The 19,724-nt window shown below is 38.7% G+C and overlaps 1 protein-coding gene across 1 annotated transcript; it reads right to left on the bottom strand.

The window, feature by feature from the left end:
- Positions 1 to 921: 921 nt before the first annotated feature.
- Positions 922 to 15,065, bottom strand: LOC111337502 (von Willebrand factor A domain-containing protein 5B1). The gene is made up of 6 exons (XM_022943817.2): positions 13,408 to 15,065; positions 8,170 to 8,284; positions 5,809 to 7,157; positions 5,492 to 5,670; positions 4,729 to 5,358; positions 922 to 1,194 (listed from the first exon to the last, which is right to left on the bottom strand). The coding sequence occupies exons 1-6, from the start codon at positions 14,649 to 14,651 to the stop codon at positions 1,142 to 1,144; spliced, it is 3,570 nt and encodes a 1,189-aa protein (XP_022799552.2). The 5' UTR covers positions 14,652 to 15,065; the 3' UTR covers positions 922 to 1,141.
- Between the last annotated feature and the right edge of the window lie 4,659 nt (positions 15,066 to 19,724).

Here is a 19,724-nt window from a genome sequence, read left to right on the forward strand (position 1 = left end):
CGCCGAAAACGCTTCAAAATGGCCTGAGACGCTCGGAATCAACAAAGAAAACAACAAGGCAAGAAGGTAAGCCCATTTTATTTCAAAACAAGACATTTTTTTTCTCTCTTTTAAGGCAAACCGATAACATCCCATACAAACCTTTATAAATATAAAACGTTACGCAACACGGTAAGACTCGCGTCCGCTTTTCTAGTAGTGAGCTTGGGCTGCCTGTGATCTGTCAATCCCAATTGTGGTACTTACCTGAAAAAAGGTCCTCTCTATTTGAAAAAGAGAAAGAATGATCTGAAAGCTTCTTTCATTTTCTCTCAAGAGGAGGAGAATGCTTGTCGCGTTACATTTGTGATTTCCTTCAGCAGGGACTGATTGAGAACGAAAGTTATAGGACTGATGTGTCAAAACCGCACAACCTCACCGGAGATCCAGAGTTTGGAAAATGACATGGTGGGTCAAAAAAAGAAAAAATAGAAACGTCTCAAAAAGTAAAGGTCATTGCCGGCTTTTTCAACGTATCACAATGAAATATTTTTGTTAATTTTGCCTTCAGATTTTTCAAGTTTCGATTCTTTCCCCGATTCCTGCCCCCGTAAAATTCAATGAAAAATGGATTTCGAGTTCACTTTGGGAAGAGAAGTCAATCAGGAAGTGAGGTTAAACTATATCTTGTTCGTGTTCCACCGCGTACAACACCAAATTTCGGGTTCAGTATTTGCAGATTTTCAGACAGTCTTCGTTCAAAAAGGAATTAACAAATCCAGCTGAAAACGCCGCAAAATCTTACACCTTCAGTGAAATGCGCTGACCTCTGTACATAAATCAAGGTTGAACATTCGATATCATGTCAAGTTTAAAGGAAAGGCAGTAGACAATAACACCCAACGAAGTCAGTTAACATGCACGTATAGCACTGAGACATCGTAAATGAAATGGTCGTGTTTTATTTCCTTACAAAACATAAAACTTATTAAGCTTAAAAAGAAATCGAGAGATATCGCTGAAATCTACCTGTCAAAATCTACCTAAATGCGTAAAAAAAAAAAAGATTCATTATTTTGCTCGAGGGCAGAACAGGTAGGACAAGAATAATACTGTGCAGACTACAGGCTGCAAGGAAAGATAATTTTATTTTTTAACAAAGTCAAAAATCCCAGGTGTTTCTTCGACAATTTAGCCTTCCAGGGAATGAAGAGTCTGAAAATAAAATAATCGAAATAAAATAAAAGCCAGGAACAAAAATAATAAAAATAATAAAGATATCTAATAATATAAGAAATAAACATCAATCCTTTCCTGACAAAATTCTGATCTGCCAAAAGTTAATTTATTGTTATTGTTCGACTTCAGTCGGTTGCGTGTGATTAGCTTTGGTGTTGCAAAATGATACTTGTGCAGAATGTTATTTATAATCCAATAGACAAACGAAGTTCAATTAACGTGCAACACAGTGGCTCTTAGATAATTTGCTATTTACATCCTCCCCTAGAATAGCCCTCTACAGTAATCGGACATTTAGCGCACGGTTACTATTCGGGTTAATCTGGTTACCAGGCTTTCGCTTTCTTAATAATAATAATAATAATAATAATAATAATAATAATAATAATAATAATAATAATAATAATAAAAGATATATACCGCGCCAGTATCCTACTGTTCAAAGGCGCCTACAAAAACTTTAACATTAACACTTAAGACAGCTAATATTAATTATAAAAGGCTTTTCTAAACAGAAAAGTTTTTAATCTACTTTCAAAACAGACACAGACTGAGCATTTCTAATTTCACATGGCAAAGCATTCCATAATGATGGTGCTACTACAGAGAAGGATCTTGCGCCATATGTTTTCAAGTTATAGGAAGGAGAAACCAGAAGGCGCTTGGATGATGAGCGTAGTTGACGCGATGGGGTGTAAGATGTAAGCAAATCACAAATGTACGACGGTGCCAAGTTGTTAAGTGCCTTGTAGGTTATAAGTAAAATCTTAAAAATAATACGTTGATTAACGGGAAGCCAATGAAGATAAAAAAAGGACTGGCGTAATGTGATCATGCTTTTTTGTAAGTGTGACGAGGCGCGCCGCGGCATTCTGGACGTGTAGTAGCTTTTTTATAGTGTAGGCTGGTAGGCCATGCAAAAGGGAATTACAGTAATCCAGCTTCGAAGATACAAACATATGAACCAGCAATTCAGAAGTGGTCGCTGAAAGATATTTCCTGATATAGCTAATATTTTGCAAATGATAAAATGAAGATTTGCAAATGTCAGTAATATGATCGTTAAAGCAAAAATGGCTATCAAACATAGTGCCGATATTCCTCGCCTTTTGCACGGGATGAATAGTCTCACCAGCAACTGAAATTTCGTGCAGGAGTGGTCTTGGAAGATGTTTAGCGGAGATCACCAATAATTCAGTTTTGTCTTTATTTAATTTAAGGCGATTAACCATCATCCAATGATTATTTTCATTCACACAGCTCTCGATGCTAGAAACCGCTAGATCCCTATCACCCAGTACGGTTGGTTGGAAAGACAAGTAAAGCTGCGAGTCGTCAGCATAAAAGTGATAGCTCGGGTTAAATTTCTTTACGATATCTGAAAGCGGCGAAGTATAAAGCAAATAAAAAATGGGTCCCAAGACAGATCCTTGTGGCACTCCACATTTAAGGTCATGTTTCGTAGAAGTACCACCATCGATGGAGACATATTGCGTGCGATTCGATAAATAAGATTGCAACCATAATAGAGGCTTTCCAGCTATTCCAAACCGTACGCGTAAACGAGAGAGGAGGATGGTATGATCGACTGTATCGAAGGCAGCGGAAAGGTCTAACAACAGTAAAATTACGATTCGACGATTATCAATGGCAGAAAGAATATCATTGTGAACACGAATAAGTGCAGTTTCAGTACTGTGATATTGCTTGTACTACGCCGACTGGAATGTCTCATTTAACTCATATTCGTTAATGTAGGAGATAAGTTGATTAGCCACCAATTTTTCAATTGCTTTGCCAATAAATGAAAGATTCGATACAGGGCGATAATTGGAGAATTGAGTATGATCCAAAGAAGGTTTCTTAAGGAGTGGGCGTAACATGGCAACCTTGAGTTGCGAAGGCATCTGACCAGATTCCAATGAGATATTTATTATTTTGGAAATGAAATGCAACAGAACACTAAGTGCATTTCTTGTAACATAACCAGGAAGAGGATCAAGGGCAAATGACTTAGCAGCCAGATTCATGATACATGTATGAACTTCGTCCGCTGTTACCGTTTTGAAAATATCAAAAGAATATGGACAGGCGTTGTCAACAACAGGAACTGTATCTCGATGAGAGAAAGCAGCAGTCGTTATATGACCCCGTATTCTATCTTTGTATTGAAGTACTCAATAAACTTGTTGGCAAGATCAGTGGGCGATTTGCAGGGGGGATATTGAATATCTGTTTTCCATCGTAGTAGTTTATCAATTATCTTAAAAAGCTGTTTATAATTTGACTGATTCTCATTGATTAATGATGCGAAATAATTCTTCTTGGAGTCACGAATTTAAGTTGTTGACCTTTTGCCTCTTTTTCATAGGCCTCCTCCCCCAGGGATTTTCCAGAACCTTTTCCAAGCTAAAAAACTGAGGAAAATATATTAAAGGGCCTATGAGAAATCGAAGTAAAAGCAAACAAACCGCCTGAAGCGCGGGAAAACACGCGCGACCAAAACGTGATTGGTTTCAGTATTTCATCTGACTGGTTGAGAGAGTAGCGCGAGTTTTCTGGACCAACCACTGTCCCGGATTACTTTGGACGCCCGACAGAAAATGACTCTTAGGACTCAAATTTCTCTTACGAGTTCTCCGGCGTAATTATCATCCTGTTTTTCTCACTTACAAGAGTATGTACAATAATGGTCTTAAGCTGCAGTGAATAAAAAAAAAAAAAGAAAAAATTTGCGAGACTGCCAGCAATCTCTTGTCTTCTTATAACTCCTAAATGAACAATTTATCGAAGAACAGGCAAGAAAACTTTCCTAATTTTTCACCGCCAACGTTTTCTCGGTAAAGTGAAAAGCATTGTTATGCGAAAGCGCTGAAGAAGTATACTCCGGAACATTACGATTCTAATCCCCGCCACTAAAGACAAATTGCGGCAAGAATGTCTTTTTGCGTCGGTCAGAGAGGTGTAACAAATGGAAAAGAGGTACGTTACGTCACAGATTAGCGGCCTGGTACCTAAGTCAACATCAAAGTCATTCTTGATATAAGTGCAGAAGTTTAGGCTGTTCTTTGGATTGTCAATAGTGGTTAGCGCCATAATTCTTCGAAAATGTTTTGAATATGGAGGTAAAACTGATAAGTTTTGAGGAGCACACATTTCTTTTAAGATCCGTTTTGTCTGACAGACGAGTCATGATTTATCGCCGGAGGGGGGGCGGGAGAGGTAGGATTTTGTTGGGATCACATGGTCGTCAGAGGGAACGGAGGGGTAGTCATTCGTCACCAACAGAGTATGAAAGGAAGACCATGGTAGATTGACTACCAATTATAATTAGCCGCCAATGAGGGGGGAGGGGAGGGGGGAACAGGAATATTACAGAGCCTTATTGGGGGAATCATTTTATCGTAACACAACTAAAATTATCCATCAACAACGCCCCCCGCTTCCCCGGGGATAAAACTGACTAGTCCCTTCGCTTCCTACTTTAAAATAGAGTTCATTCACAGGCACCTATTTTCCCTTCGGGTGCACCGCAGACTGATGTTTTCCGCGACTCTGTCTCGAGCAAGAGAAGTGCTTGATAGGCGAGAGCTTTCAAATCATCCCTCGAGAAGCCGCGCGGACAACCCGTTCCGTCCATCCAAAGCTGGGCCTTTTTCGCTGCCAGACTCCACTCGGCCTCGAACTGGGGTCTCTTGCGATGTAACCAGCTCAACGCAAGCGAAGTAGCCCACAGCTGTGAAGTGTTGTCGTACTTATCGGAATTCATCAGCTCTTGAAGATCTTCCGCGACAAAAACAGAGTGGTCGGCCAGCGGAGAGGCTTGTTGGAGGCCGGAGAGTGGCAGCCCCAGGATCTCCGCGAAAACAGAATCTAGGTTCCAGTTTCCCTGAGCATACTGCAAACTGACCATGCGTACAAAAGACAAATGCTGTTTGACCCCAGAACACCAATAGGTGTCTAAGCTTGAGGAGTCGAGGAGTTTGGGTTTGACTTTTGAAGGATTTTGCTGCCTTTCACCTAGCACACATCTCGTGGACAAAGGAGGGACTTGTTTGCGAGGACTTCTACTGGGAGATGAAAGGGAACTGTCGCCATCTTTTCGTGGTCCACCTTCTTCGGGCTGACTTTCTGGAGTACCTTCAAAACGCAAAGTACTGTGCATAAGTACATAAAAAAATCATGCTTCTCATTGATTATTCAACCTTTTCACTACCAAGAACAAATTTAATGGTTCATCCATCGATGGAAATGAAAAAAACAAATTATTTACCCGTTCGCTCCAGGCGATAAAAATCCAAAGGTTCTTCCCCAGACTCGTGAGCAGAGTTAGTTCCTCCCTCGGCAAAATATGGCGAGATATCCTGGTCACTGCCATCTGGACTAGGGAGACGTCGGCCCAGACCCTCTGTGAATCCGGAACCTCGTTCCGGTACTTTAACTTTGCGACTCCTTTAAAAAAAACAACAAAAATATAATGGAATTAAGCGCGATGACCATTTAAATTCCAGCATCACTGACCATGGAGTCTAAATAAATTTCTTGTTTTGCTGTAGAAACGATGGTGTGTCATATCAGTTTTCCACTCACCCAAAGCCTGGAATGTTTTCTTTCTGAGGGAACTGCAAGGCACTCAAAACCTGGTCGTCATAGCAATATTGGTCACGTGCTACTAGCGCTGTGTGCCTAGAATGTACACTAGACAGCTCACTAATCCTCTTTACGACTTCCATGGTCTCCACACTCTTTGACTCTATGGACGACTGCAGTTCCCGGATGAGCGAACGTGCCAGCAGCTGGTGGATTGTGGGACGTTTTGAAGAACCACCACATCGGTTCACCGGAAATGGAATGACTTGTTCTATCTCCTCGTCCCCGAGAAAACCCTTAATGTTGACCGCACCAAAGTCGGCTGGCACGCCAAGCTGCGACAGGAATTCGCTGTTTTTGTAAATGTGGACAGCTGTTTGTCTTGAGCAGTCAAATTCCTCCAAGGCAGGACTGCCACTGGTCCGAAACAAAGCGTATGCTTCTTCATCTTCTTCATCGACCTCTCCGTCTAGCTCTGCTATAGTTTTCTTGCCTTCATCGGGACTTTTGTCACTGTCTTCCATGCTGAAACCAACACCGCTGTCACGCTCGTAGGCGCGCGCAAGCTTTGGCGATCGCTGGTGCTCATGGGAATTATCAGCGAGATCTTCGTCTTTGGGAAATTCTTCTCTCCTCTGAACAGCACTGATAAACCCGTCCGACACGTTGTCCTGAAATAAAGTGTTTGCCGGCCTGTGATTGGTAAAGTGCAAAGCATTAATATTCCGTTCGCGTACTTCAGAGTTGTTCGACGGCTTGTCTGTGACGGAATCCTCCTCTTCGGCGCCACATGATTCGCAATGTTCCTTATTTTGGAGTTTGTCTGAGGATTGCGCTTTGCCATCTTCAGCTTCGTCATCTTTTTCTTGGCTAAGTCCCTTGTACATGCGTTTAAGAAGACCATCAGCGAGGGCTTCTATTGTATCTGGTTCAGGCACGCTTTCCATGTCAGCATCGAAGCTCTCCTGCACTGGAAGCCCTCCTTCATCTCTATAAACATCTTCTTTTTCAAAGTCATCTCCGCTCAAATGAAGCGATTCCTCTGCCTCTAGCAGCAGCTGGTCCTCCGCTAGGAGATCACACTCGTCCTCGAACCAAAAAACTTTGACAGAGCTGTTTGAAAACGACCTCATACTCCAGTCCATTTTCCGCTTGATGGGTGTTCTCGGAGATTCTTTTTCGTCCCCTGGGGGCCGATACAGGATGCCGTATATCACAAGGCGTTTATTGCTCTGTACGAATGGCAAAAGTTGAGGGGTTTGTATGACGTCATAACCGTCAGGAAGGTGCCAGCTGACCTCTAGGTCCGTAATCGCGGGCTGAAGTGCATCTGCCAGAGCTTGCATCACCTAAGAACAGAAAAAAAAGGAGCTTTTTTAAAAAAGCAGGCAGTCTTCGTCAAAGAGTATCAAAAGAATACTCTATCACACTTCTCGCACTCCATGCGCTGCACGCTTTCGATTTTTCTAGAAAGCGTGTACTAAATATGCAACGCATACTGAGAAAGAAGTAGACCGCAAAGAGGCGCAACAAGGCGCAAACCAAAAGGGAGTCACAGTCACAATTTCATCATCTTCTGGAGTAGTAACTTACAATTGAGCATCTAACCCGTCACATCCTAAAATTGGTCTGCATATTCACTCTACTGTTTTCCTTGCATTTCCTGTGGTTCGGTAATCGAGACCTTCGTACGTTGAAGATCATTTCCTTCATTCGTATGACCCTAATGTTTGATTCTAGGTTGATATTGTTGGAAGAAACTACGTGAAAGTCACTTTTAGGGGAGAAAGGATTAATGAGGAAAAAAAGAAGCTTTATTGACTGTCAATAATGGTAAGCAAGTCGCTCTTCTGATCTGCATGAAAGCGCAGGTCGATTGAGTTAAGTAGAAATAAAACAAACTCAAGCACAGCGCAGGTCCACGCCCAGGGCTTTTCTCAGAAGAATTGAGAAAGGGCGGGAAAATAAAAAAGCCTTGTGAACGAGGCTGATCACAACAGCCAATTAGAACAAAGGAAAACTTCGTAAGGAACCAATCAGAGCTCAAGGTACAAATGACTAAAGGCCGATAGTTTCGAAAGAAACTGTTTGGGGCTGCGTCGGTGGGAGTAACGAAATAATTTGGATATATCAACAAAGTTGAAATGGTAGATTGGCCACCGTAACGATTACAAAAGCTGACGTTTCGAGCGTTAGCCCTTCGTCAAGGTAAACACGCGTGACGGGTCTGAAGCGCGGGTCACCACATCGGGTTGGTTTTCATTGATTTAAAGGAGGGAAAGAACAGGAGTTTTTTTTTTTTTAAAAAAAAAACCAGCCTAAGGATTTCTCTATAGGATATAGACGTAAATGTATATTTACTTTGACTGGCATCCGCTCATCATCCGCTATAAAATAGGCTTGCCCTCTGCCAGCACCGGCCACGCCCTGAACCAAATGGGGGCAAGCTTCTGGTCCAATCCCAAATGTATAGAACCTGAAAGCACACAAAAGAAAAAAATACCTCCAGTAAGCAAAACAATGAATAGTTGTTTTCAGCTCTTCAAAGAAGGAAGAAAAATTGGAGACAAAGCTATAAGCTCGCTAACGTTTGTATTGATCTGGAAATTGGCCAAGTAGCGAAGCGTGAAAACAAAACAACATGTTATTCTCGTTCCGGGGGAGGAAGGGGGCTGTGGTGGAGATTCTGAAAAACATGAATAGTTCTTTTCGGCTCTTCCAAGAGGGAAGAAAAATTAAAAATAAAGCCATGAGCTCGCTAACGTTTATTTTGGTTTAGAAATTGGCAAAGTCGCGAAGCGCGCAAACAAAACAAAATGTTATTCTCGTTCCAGGGGGGGGGGGGGGGGGGAAGACGAGGAGATTCTATCACTTTTTCAGCGAAACTGTCCTTGACATGGTTTCAGTTGCGTATCCTCGCGTTTGCCTTTGGATGTGTGTTTTTTTCTGTTTAGTGTTCGGATGGGTCCATAATGAGCTGTGAATACTTGGGTTGCAGTGATAGTAGGTTTTGAAAAATGTTGTATTGAAAAATGTTGTATTGAAAAATGTTGTATCGTGACGCCTTAATCATTTAATTGCCAAGATCTGATTGTGAATTCTCCCCTCTAGCTGCTACACATTTCCTTGTAATACAATTTGTAATTTGAAGGTGTAGTCTGATCGTCCGGGTGAGTGTAGTCCTGAGAAGGACTGTTGTCGGTGGTAGTGACTGACGTTTCGACAACTTGTGCGGAAGTCATCATCAGAGTCAAGTGAATGATAGTTGTCAGTAGAATGTTCTTGTTCCAGTTCGTGTAAAATGATCGGTTGGTTTTGCCGTGATGTTATTGGCTGTAAGACTCAAGTGACGTAAGTCGGTCGTGATTGGTCTGTTTCGATCTGTCGGTAAAGTTAGGTCGACCTAACTTTACCGACGGATCGAAACAGACCAATCACGACCGGACGATCAGACTACACCTTCACATGATCAGACTACACCTTCACACCCAGACGATCAGACTACACCTTCACATGTTACCCCCAGGTTCAAGCCATTTACTGCAATTTGTAATTTCTATAATACAGAATTTTTTGAACCGGTGTTTGTATAGGTAATCACATGACTTCGAGTGCAATTTGGAATAAATAAGCACCAGTAAATTTTTTCAAAGACTAACAAAATTGCATGAGCCCGTAGGGCGAGTGCAGTTTGTGGTCTTTGAAAAAATTTACAAGTGCTTATTTATTCCAAATTGCACGAGAAAATCATGTGATTATCTATTAATAATATACATGAAAAAATACGAGGTAGCTTCTCATAACAACGCAGAAGAAAAGCGCGCGCATCACGCGCAAAAATAATTTACTCAAACCCTGCAAGTGACATTGACCTTGACATTGACCTTGACATTAACCAATAATTTTGACCAATCAGAATGTCTGGTTTGTTTCTTTCTTTGCACTGAATTAACTCTCTTCTGCACTGAATTAACTGAAAACTGCATTCATCTTAACCAATCAGAACTGAGAAATTTTTTCATGTATATTATTAGAAAAGAAAGTTTATGTCCAAGAATGTAGATATCAGGGATTTGCTAGAGAAGGCGGACAAGGCACTCTACAAAAAAAGATCGAATGACCCCGAATGCCCGTTTTTCCAGTTTTTACTTAAGGAAAAGAACATGAGGTACAATCTTAGAAATACGTCAGTCTCTGTCCCTAGAATCCACACTGAAAGGTTTAAGAACGTTTTTAGTAATAGGATAATTTTTAAATATGACATGTAATAGTTTCCCTTGTAAGTTTATGTTGTAACTTAGATAGGTGATTTTATCTAAAGAAATAAAGATTATGTTATGTTATGTTATGTTATGTTTGTAAATCGGTTATGAGAATTTGGTGTTAGATCAGGATAACAGCTTCTACCTGATAAGTTTGAATACTCTCATTACCTGTTTGCTGGATGTTTTATGGATATGATCGGGAGAAGTTTCATGTTAATCACTTTTGGGAGATAAAACTGTCGCAACTTCAACCCTCTCTCAGAGACTGCATGTGGCAGAATTTTCAGACGATTTTCCAAGAAGTCCATGACAGTCCGCTTTCATAAGGGCCGGCATGATTAAACAAGGCTTGTTTTTGAGGAAAACTTCTATCTTTTAACTCTTTGTCGAGACAAGAGCGGTTAATTTACATGAATAAGGGAGAACAACAATTAGGCCCGCCATTTCTGAGAGGAGTTTACGGTCAAGCGACTTTTTCTACTCATTTATCACTTTCACGGGTTTATTACGAATCAACTTAACGGCCTGCTCCCAGTTGGCTTGTTAGCTCAATTGGTAGAGCGCTGCACTAGTATCGCAGAGGTCAGTGGTTCGAGTCCCGTACAGGCCTGATTTTTTTCAGGTCTGATTTTCGCTATTGCATAAATAGCGCTATCTACTGCGAGGATCGTGCATCATACGTATCTAATACCGCAGTTCAAAATATATGAACTTCATATATTCATTGTATCTCCTTTTTCTACTTAGCCTGGTTTGACGGCGGTTCTTTTCTTCTTTTTCCTTTTCAAAAAAAAAAAAAAAAAAAAACGCTTTTACTTTTAGTCTTATGACACCATTGTCAATTCAGTCTACTCTTACAGAAAACATAATGTGTTCAATTTTCGTAGGTACGTATCTCTCGGTACTCATAAACTCCTCGAAAAAGTATATGGCGTAATTCTATCATAACTTGCAAATAATAAGTGTTCTTGGCAAATGGTGTTCTACAATAAATAGATGAACTTATTTTTGTATTTTTGGTAGAATTGGGTTCCTTAAAATTCAAACAACGCCTAGTTGCAGCTGTTGCATTGACGTCCGTCATATAAAGAGCCCGACAGTCAGTTTGAATTTCGCTTCACGCCATAGTGTAAATGACCTCCTTTTCCAAGAATGGGTTAATTAAATTTACTGTAGGAACTGCCAAAAACATTTTTGATGAAATGTCGGGTGGCTCTTGTGCAAACGCTTTGAAAGAAGTCGTTAAAATCTCTCTTATTATGGCGACAGATTAAAGTTGTTTTACCGAAAAAACCGGCGACTTTTTAAAAGCTAAATATTTCGCAATCAGTAATAGGAAAAATAGAAAAACAAAATTAATTACACTTCGAAAACTTTTGTAATCCAGGTTGGGGGGCTGAAAACTATTTCATATGTCTACATTCGAAGTGCATTAATAACATTTTGAACTCTGTGAATAACAATTCTTTCCAATTCGCAAGAAAATTTCGTGCGAAAGGCGAATCTAATTATTAAAAGCAGTTCCCAAATAGTCAATGACCGATTTCATTTTAACCTCCAAAAGTGACGCATGGCGGATGAGTAATTGCGACGGCAGGTCTTTCTTACTGAGATTGGCCACGTCCGGTCCAATCTTCAGGATCAAATTCTCTATTTTCGCTTGATCTTTCAAATGACACCACCTGTTCCAACTATCCCCTTTTGTTTGAAAGAATAATTCGCATGCAAACCACGCTGTGAGCCTGCTATGCGTCCAGAATTAGTTTACACATGTTTAATTTTGCATTCGAAGATTTGAAAAGAAGTTTTGTTCCGGTAGAGATATCAACTTATCGAAAGCAGTGCTCGGAGGGAAATATTTATCTACTGTTTTTCGTAAACATGAAGATATCAGTTGCGAAAGATTCATTCAAATCATCAATTTAGACTTGATAAAAACCATTTCCAAGGTGTCATTTTCCCAGTCTGAGACAGAAATTCAAATTTACGAATATTTGTTTCCCCGTCCACACAAACTTTCCGATCACAAGATACCATGAAATTGATATTATGTATAAGCAAATAAAAATTAATTCAAAGTTTATTAAACGGCATGAAAATATTCAAGGTGTTTATCACACTCTGGCCACTTTAAATAATCGCACAAGACCGAACATAAGTAACCGCAAGTTCTCTTAAAGGTCACTGAGTATTCCTCAGTTTCCCATGAAATAACCAAAAAAAATATATTCTGAAGGAGATTCTCGCGTTGTCTATATTTCAAAAAAAAACCTTCCGCATCAGACTAGAATAAATCATTTCGCGTTGAAAACTCAAACTTCGAGCTCACTTTTGACAGATGATTATTCTAGTATTGTCTTCGTTCGCTTTCAAAACTTCAAAAATCCTATCTCATAAGCCCGCCGATCGTTGAGGCGATTTTAATAAAGTTTAAAATCTAAACGAAACTTTATGGAACACGAGCGATCTAAGCGAATTTTGCGACAAAAGAAGTGAAATAGATATTTCCCAGTTTCAAAACACTCATTGTCTTTATGCAATGAATTTGTGTTTTAAATTCAAAACAAACTTTTTGAAAACCATTTTAAAAGGAAGAAAACTCGGTTTACCATGTCGATTATATGAGCAAGATGGATAAATCTTGAGCATGCAAAAGCCTGCCTGAACAATGCCCACTTCGAAAAGTCTTGGAAAAAAGTAGGTCTTGCCTTACAACAGTTCAAATATTGGAAATGTTTACATTGACATAATGTAACTACAAAATTGCTTCGAGGATCGTATGCTACTTACAAACATGACAACTGGAGTGGTTTACTTAATGGTTTTACACTATTAAAATATTGAATATGGACGAAATGTCGACGAACGAGACGAAAAGGGGATATGAAAATTCAGGTGCTCTCTCGGTTAGTAAGCTTTGTTTTAGTTAGTTAGTGCCGTGGAAACTGCTTATTTTACCGTATCGTTGGTTAAGATCGCTTGCCTTTCTCATTCCACAATTGTTTATGACACAAAGTGCAGAATAAAACTGGAAAAAAAAGGATCATGGAAAAATCGAGAAAATCGAGAAATTCATGATCTAAGCGAGCTCAATTATGTCAAAACAAAATATAGTGCATTTCCGCAACACTTAAATTGAAAAAAGCCTGTATGATCACACCTTGGTTGTGTTCAAAAATAAAACATTCGTTAGGGATGAAGAAATCATCAGCAATTCCACCTGTACTGTAGATAAATAGTGCCGAATTTTTCAAACTGCGGCCGGCACCTGGTGAAATCAATTTTCAACAAAAATCATTTTAGAGAGAATTAAAAATAAACTTGAAAAACTCACCGGGTTGTATAGGAATTTCGACGCACAAAATCCACCACTTCTACCGTATTGGATATTCCTCCATCAGTCAACATGAAAACAGTTCTTCCAACACCAAGCTTTGTCGGCTTTTCAAAGATAAATTCTAAGGGCAGAAGGAGGTTGGAACCACCCAAATCGGCTCTCATTTTGTGCACATAAGCGCAGGCTGTTCCCAAGTTCGCCTCGTTGTAGGGCTGGCTGTCTTGAAAAAGACTCCTATAGTACGAACCAAACCCAATGACATTGAAATAACAGTTTGTCGGCAAACTTTTGAGAAATAGAATCAATGTTTCTTTGACGTGGAATATGTGATCCCCGCTCATACTTCCACTACGATCGACTAGAAATATGTACTCGCCAATGCCGCGTACAGAGGGCAGTCTTGGTGTGTAGTTGATCATGATAGCAGCATTTTTGTGAAAATCTTCTAGTATGTCAGACTGGTTGGCACAATGGTCCATTTCCGCTTGAGCACGCTGTGATGAGTTAAAACCTTTCTTTCCTTCCTCGATCAAAACGTAAGGGTCAAAAGGATGTGACAGATGAAGAACAACTTCGAGTTCTCGATCGTAAGTGTGCGCTTCCGCGATCGTGATGTGGATTCGGGAAGCGTTCGTTGCCCGGCAATCGGCGTCAACCTGGATAGCGTGCGTTCGAGAAGAGCAACCGGCTAGTAAACACGGTGCGGCAACTTCTAACTGAAGCTCAAAACTGTACGGTTCTTGCGTCTTGCGAGGAATGTTGGTAATAAGCATTTGTGAGCCGTACAGATCTGTTTCTTCATTTTCGTCGTTCGTCAGGCGAGGGGTGAATACAGACGGTAGAATAAACAATGATCCGCCGGTTGCTTCATCCGTTCCCAGTTCTGTAATCAGGGTCACTTGAACAAACACGGAGCTCAGTGGAGGAATTCTCCCCAAACTCAGCGAAAATAGATCATCATCTCTTTCTTCTAGAGCGAAGGTGTGTTTTTCGGAGTTCCGGGTGATTGTCTCCGAAACTTGAGTAGAAACATGTCTTTCCTCAATGGTCGCTTCGAATTCAACAACCGTAGCCCTTTCATCTTGCGGGAAAATAAAAAGCCCCTCAACGTCGTATTCGCAATCGTTGTAATATGTCAGTGTCGCTAAAACTCTTGCTGCAAATCCATTCACTTCAGCAAAAATACTCGATGCCTTCAGTTGGAGGCCAGAATTTGTTTGCCGGTTCACAAGTCCGCTCATATTTTCATCTTTAAATATTCCTTGTTATCACCTCAAATCGATTCTTTCCGCCGATCATCCGAATTACTTTTCAAATAAATTTATTTGCGCTTTCAGCAACTCCTCGAAAAAATTTAAGTACACAGTCTAAGCGAACTGAAACTTTTGTCCACTTGAAATTCCAGCCGCGAATATCAAACGGATTCCATATTCATTTCCATCAATTCCAGATGCGCCTCTGTTATTGTAATCAGTTAGGTCGAGTGCTTAGGTTTTTGACCTAAAAACAATTTACAGGAGCAGCGTTTGTTAGTTGAACATCCGTTTTGTGCTCACCAGCCAATAAATGAAGTAAATCCGCTACTAAATTAAGGCGGGAAGCCATTCGTATGCATAATCTTTTCATTACATAAAGTGCGCGGACCACGAGCTTATAAATTGGCCAATCAGCGCGCGAGGATTTACCGAAATTAACTCCCCCTTTATAACGGGAGCCAATCAGATTTCACTTTACACATGTCATGGTGCGTTCTTTTTTGAAAAAAAGCATTTTGAAAACAATTCTCTGTTTTGATTTCAGCGTAAAACTCGTTCTAATCTCGAATATATCGCTTTTTTAGGGCGATTTTTACGGTCCTCGCTTTCTTTCAAAGAAGAATTGGAGGTTTACTTAATATTTGACAGAGTTTACGAAATAATTAATTTCACGGATAATGCTTGCATAATTGTCAGAGGTGACTTTTTGTTCTGAATCTTAAGTTTACGCGTTATTAACGAAAGTAAATCGTCTAATTCTGTCGAAATGTCAAACCTGCGATAATACACAATGTAATATGCAGCTCAATATGAAAATGAAAAAATTATTTCAGTTAAGGAGAGAAATGGAGTTTTTAAGAAAACTCTTTTCCTCTTAAATTCATACTTTTTCCCCAAGACATTCTTGCAAGATTATTTACATGAAGAGCGATTTTAAAACACGAACTGTCGAGCCCTTGATGAGAAAGTTTTCAATTTCAGTCCTTATCGCGCAATACGAAGAAAGAATTTATTTGCAGTTATTTGCATCTTATCGCATTTTCAACTATATGAGTTATCTCTAGTTTATTTCGTTGGCCGGATAAAGAAAATGAGTAGGTCTCTTGGCAAAATATCGCAAATCATTCGCGCAATCTAACACGGAATCGTCTGGCGAGCGCTAACTACAACTGATCTAAAAAGAATGAATTTTACTGCAAAATAATTATCGAAGATATTCCACAAAAGACCTGATATCTATGGTGTAGCGATAAGAAATCTCTATCACCGAGTTTGATGTTTAACGGATGAAGAAATTAAACAAAAGTTTTATTGAAAACAAAATTGGGTATGCGGCCGGTCAGGTGAAATAACTTAACTTTAAAAATGAGTCACATGACCTAATTACAGTACGTTTTAAAATAAAATCCAAGTTTTGATGGTGGGAGACAAGCGAAAATCCTGTTTCTTCCCATGAGCTTTCGGAACAAGCGTGTAGGATATCAAACTGAGTTTTAGCTCAATGAGCAACGACAACAACAGCAAATATATTGACATGAGACATGCCGATTTCTGAGCAACTTCTCTCGTGTTACTTGAAAGATAATCCTTCTTGAAATTTGTGTTTTATTTTGTCTTTCTTTTGTGGATCTTTTAACGCATGGTGGAACCAATGTAAACTTTAAAGTAATTGATAAGGACAGAAAAAAATTTCCACCCCTAAATTCAACACCACCTTAACAGTTTAGATATATAGGTTTTTGATCGTGTTCTGTTTCAGCGTCTCTATAAATCAGATATGTCATATGAGATAGGAGAACGAGTTAGAGGGCTGTCTTATCGAATCACGTCAAATTAGAGAAGCATGGTAAAGCCGGTTTGAATATTTGTCAGTCATTTTCGTATGTTAAGGGATATATATAGATATATATCCCTTTTAAGATTTTTCTGCTCTTTCTGAATCGAATCAAATTCATGGCCACATGTCTGGAAACTCAAATCATGATGAAAAGAATTCTTTGATTTTTCAACTCCCATGCATATGCGAAATGTTCTTACGGAAATGTTTTGACAGACAGATTTTCATGGACTAGATAAATTCTAATGTAATCCAATTTCTAAGACGGATGAATACATTATTCTTTATATCAATATTTACTCCATGAATTGATAATCCGAGAGTACATATATAACCACAATAACAGAAACTAGATTTACACCAAGGTCTTATGCCTGCTGTAGTCACTAAGGACGAAAAAATAAATAATAATAATAATAATAATAATAATAATAATAATAAAAAAAAAATCGGAAGCATACAAGTCCTGTTTCTTGGTAAAACCTGCCCCCTTTTCGAAATTCATTTGAGCTGACCGTTACCTAGTTCACTTAGAAAGATCTTACCAATTTTTTTATAATTTCTTCAGCGAAAAAAAAATTTGATTTATCAATTTTTTAATTCAATTGAGTTCACCGTTGACTCGGAGAGGTTATTCTCATTTTGTATTTTTAATTCATTAGAGAAAATGCAAAAAGTTGATTTATGAATTTTTAATATTGAGCTAAGTTCACCATTACTTGGTTGACTCAGAACGATGTTATCAATTTTTTTTCATTAGAGAAAATGCGAAGGTTTGATTAACCGATAACTAGGCTACAGTTGCAGTTGATTCGATAGAACACGAAATACTATAAAGTACGAAAGAGCTTTACAAATCCAGACGCCAAATAGAACATATTACTCTATTGTACCTAGCTATATCCTCTGAAAGAAAATATTTAAATAGGTCTGAGTCATTGAAAGATTCTAACCAGAGATGGTTGCGTTTTTAGGTCTATATTTAGACAAAAATCCCTAAATACTCTTACGACAATCAGTGTAGAAAAACGTTCAGTTTGAAAGACGGCAAATTTCAAACTCGGTCGGCGATTAAAAAAAAAGTTAAACATTTGTCATGAGCGCAAGAAGCCTAAGATTCGTAAACAATCTTCTTAACTTTAAAAATAAGAAGGCTTTTTTTTTTTTTTTTTTTTTTTTACCCAATTACACAGTTTCAGTACTTTTAATTCTTCATACAACCAGCTACTCTAAGAGTAACGTTGATACACAGGGGAAAAAGGGCGATTGCTCAATGTTTCAATAAAAAAAAGTCAGTTGAAATACCAATTATAATCGCATAACTCGTAATAATGAGAAGATTGACATTCCATTATTCAGATCAGCTACCGGCCAAAGGTCCTTTGCCTATAGAGCAGTATCTCTGTGGAACATGTTAGACGAAGACCTGAGAAACGTTACATCTGTAAAGGCCTTTAAGAAAGTCCTGAAACTTGCCATGAATGAATGATCGAGTGACAGAATTTAGAATTTAACAATAGCTTGTTAGTTAGAGTTAGCATTCATATTTGTAAATAGGTACTGAAAAATCTTTTTGGGAGTATTTATTATTAAAGTTTAAAGTTTAAAGTTTAATTTCAGAAAAGAAATGGAGTATAAATTGGAGGAAGAGGAATTTTCAACTTTTCAAGTTCAGTGGACATGAACTGTTTATCTCTTCTCAAAGGCGAAAAACGTAATTAAAAACTTTACAATCTTCCTAGCCACCTGTTTTGTAAAAGTAAAGAAGGCAATCAACACCTTATCAGTCGCTGTGTAACACCACACTGAACTTTCACATAGATAAGTTAATCATATTTCCAAGGAAGATAAAGGAATGAAGTCGAGACAAACATTAGTCGAATGTTGTAATTTTTACAGGATCATTAAGTTTTGTTTTAGATAATCCCCACGACGAAAAATAAATCGTGGAGATTGCTGACAGTCATGAGCGGTACAAGAGAGAAAATACCAGAACAAAACAACGGAAAAACCGTATCAAGTTGGTGGAAAAAACAATTATTGGTAATGAACGGTTTCTCTCGTAGTGAAATCCTAATTACAGTTTGAGAAAAACGAAAAGCCCTTAATGACAGATAGTTTCGGCGACTAAAGCAAGGGGTGAAAAATTTTTCTCTAGATTTTCTAAAAAGCTATTACCGCAAGCAAGCCCCGAGCACTATTCAGAGCTCTTTGCTGTATTTTTTCCTTTTGTAATGAAAGTCTTATTAAAGAACTATGTTTTTATCGTGGAGCGTGAGACAAAAAGGAAAAATTCTATGTTCCCATGAGCCATCGCGCTCCAATGCTCTACCACTGAACTTCAAAGAACTACGCCATTAATATGTTTATACTTGACACACGTCCTGCGTTCTGTTTGAAAGATGGTAAATTAAGGACTCGGTCGTCTTGTAAAGAAAAACGTAAAACATTTCTCACGGGCTCAACAAAGTTATTGTGCAGTACACTTCCAACAATCATAAAAGACTCGTAAAAATTTAAATTTCAATAACTTTGAATCGAAAGACGCGGTGAAAATAATAATAAAAAAAAAAAAACAAAGGAAAAAATAAGGAAAACACGAAACAACAAATTATGAGTCACTCAATTAGCTTTTCAATCACGCAAAATTTTAATCACAATTAAGCAAAATCCTTACTTTTGGTCGGTGGAAACGTATGTCAATGTTGCGCCGGAAATATTTACGTTTTCACGTCATTCCAAATGACGCCACCAACGTCTAATTGTTATTCCTTTACAAAAAAAAAAATCCTCGTTTTTCATCCTGCGCAAATAATTATGGTCGGACACGAAAAAGAAAGGTGAAAAAAAAATTAAAAGCTTTGAGAAAAGTGTTCAATAAGCGAGTAGGTATATGTATGTATGTATGTATGTACGTCGTCAGAGGCGGGGGTGTTTACGAGATTAAAGTTTATTTAATTGCGAAACACTCACTAAAGGTAAATAGAGGAAATGACCTTAATGAGTTTCCTTTGATTATCCCTGTGTATTAGCCGATTCTTTTCTTTCATTCGAGGTGCCTTCTGAGATAAATTTAAATTCAATTATCTTCCATTGATGTCACTGTAAACTTAGTCGTAAAATTGTTTATCACAAAAACGAGCATTAAAGCTGTGATTTTCGTGTGTACGTGCTTGGTGTAAAAAGCGCGTGATAATTGGCTTTGAACATTGAAAAAAACA

Source organism: Stylophora pistillata, chromosome 8 (genome assembly GCF_964205215.1).
Source record: "Stylophora pistillata chromosome 8, jaStyPist1.2, whole genome shotgun sequence".
NCBI classification, from domain to species: Eukaryota; Metazoa; Cnidaria; class Anthozoa; order Scleractinia; family Pocilloporidae; genus Stylophora; species Stylophora pistillata.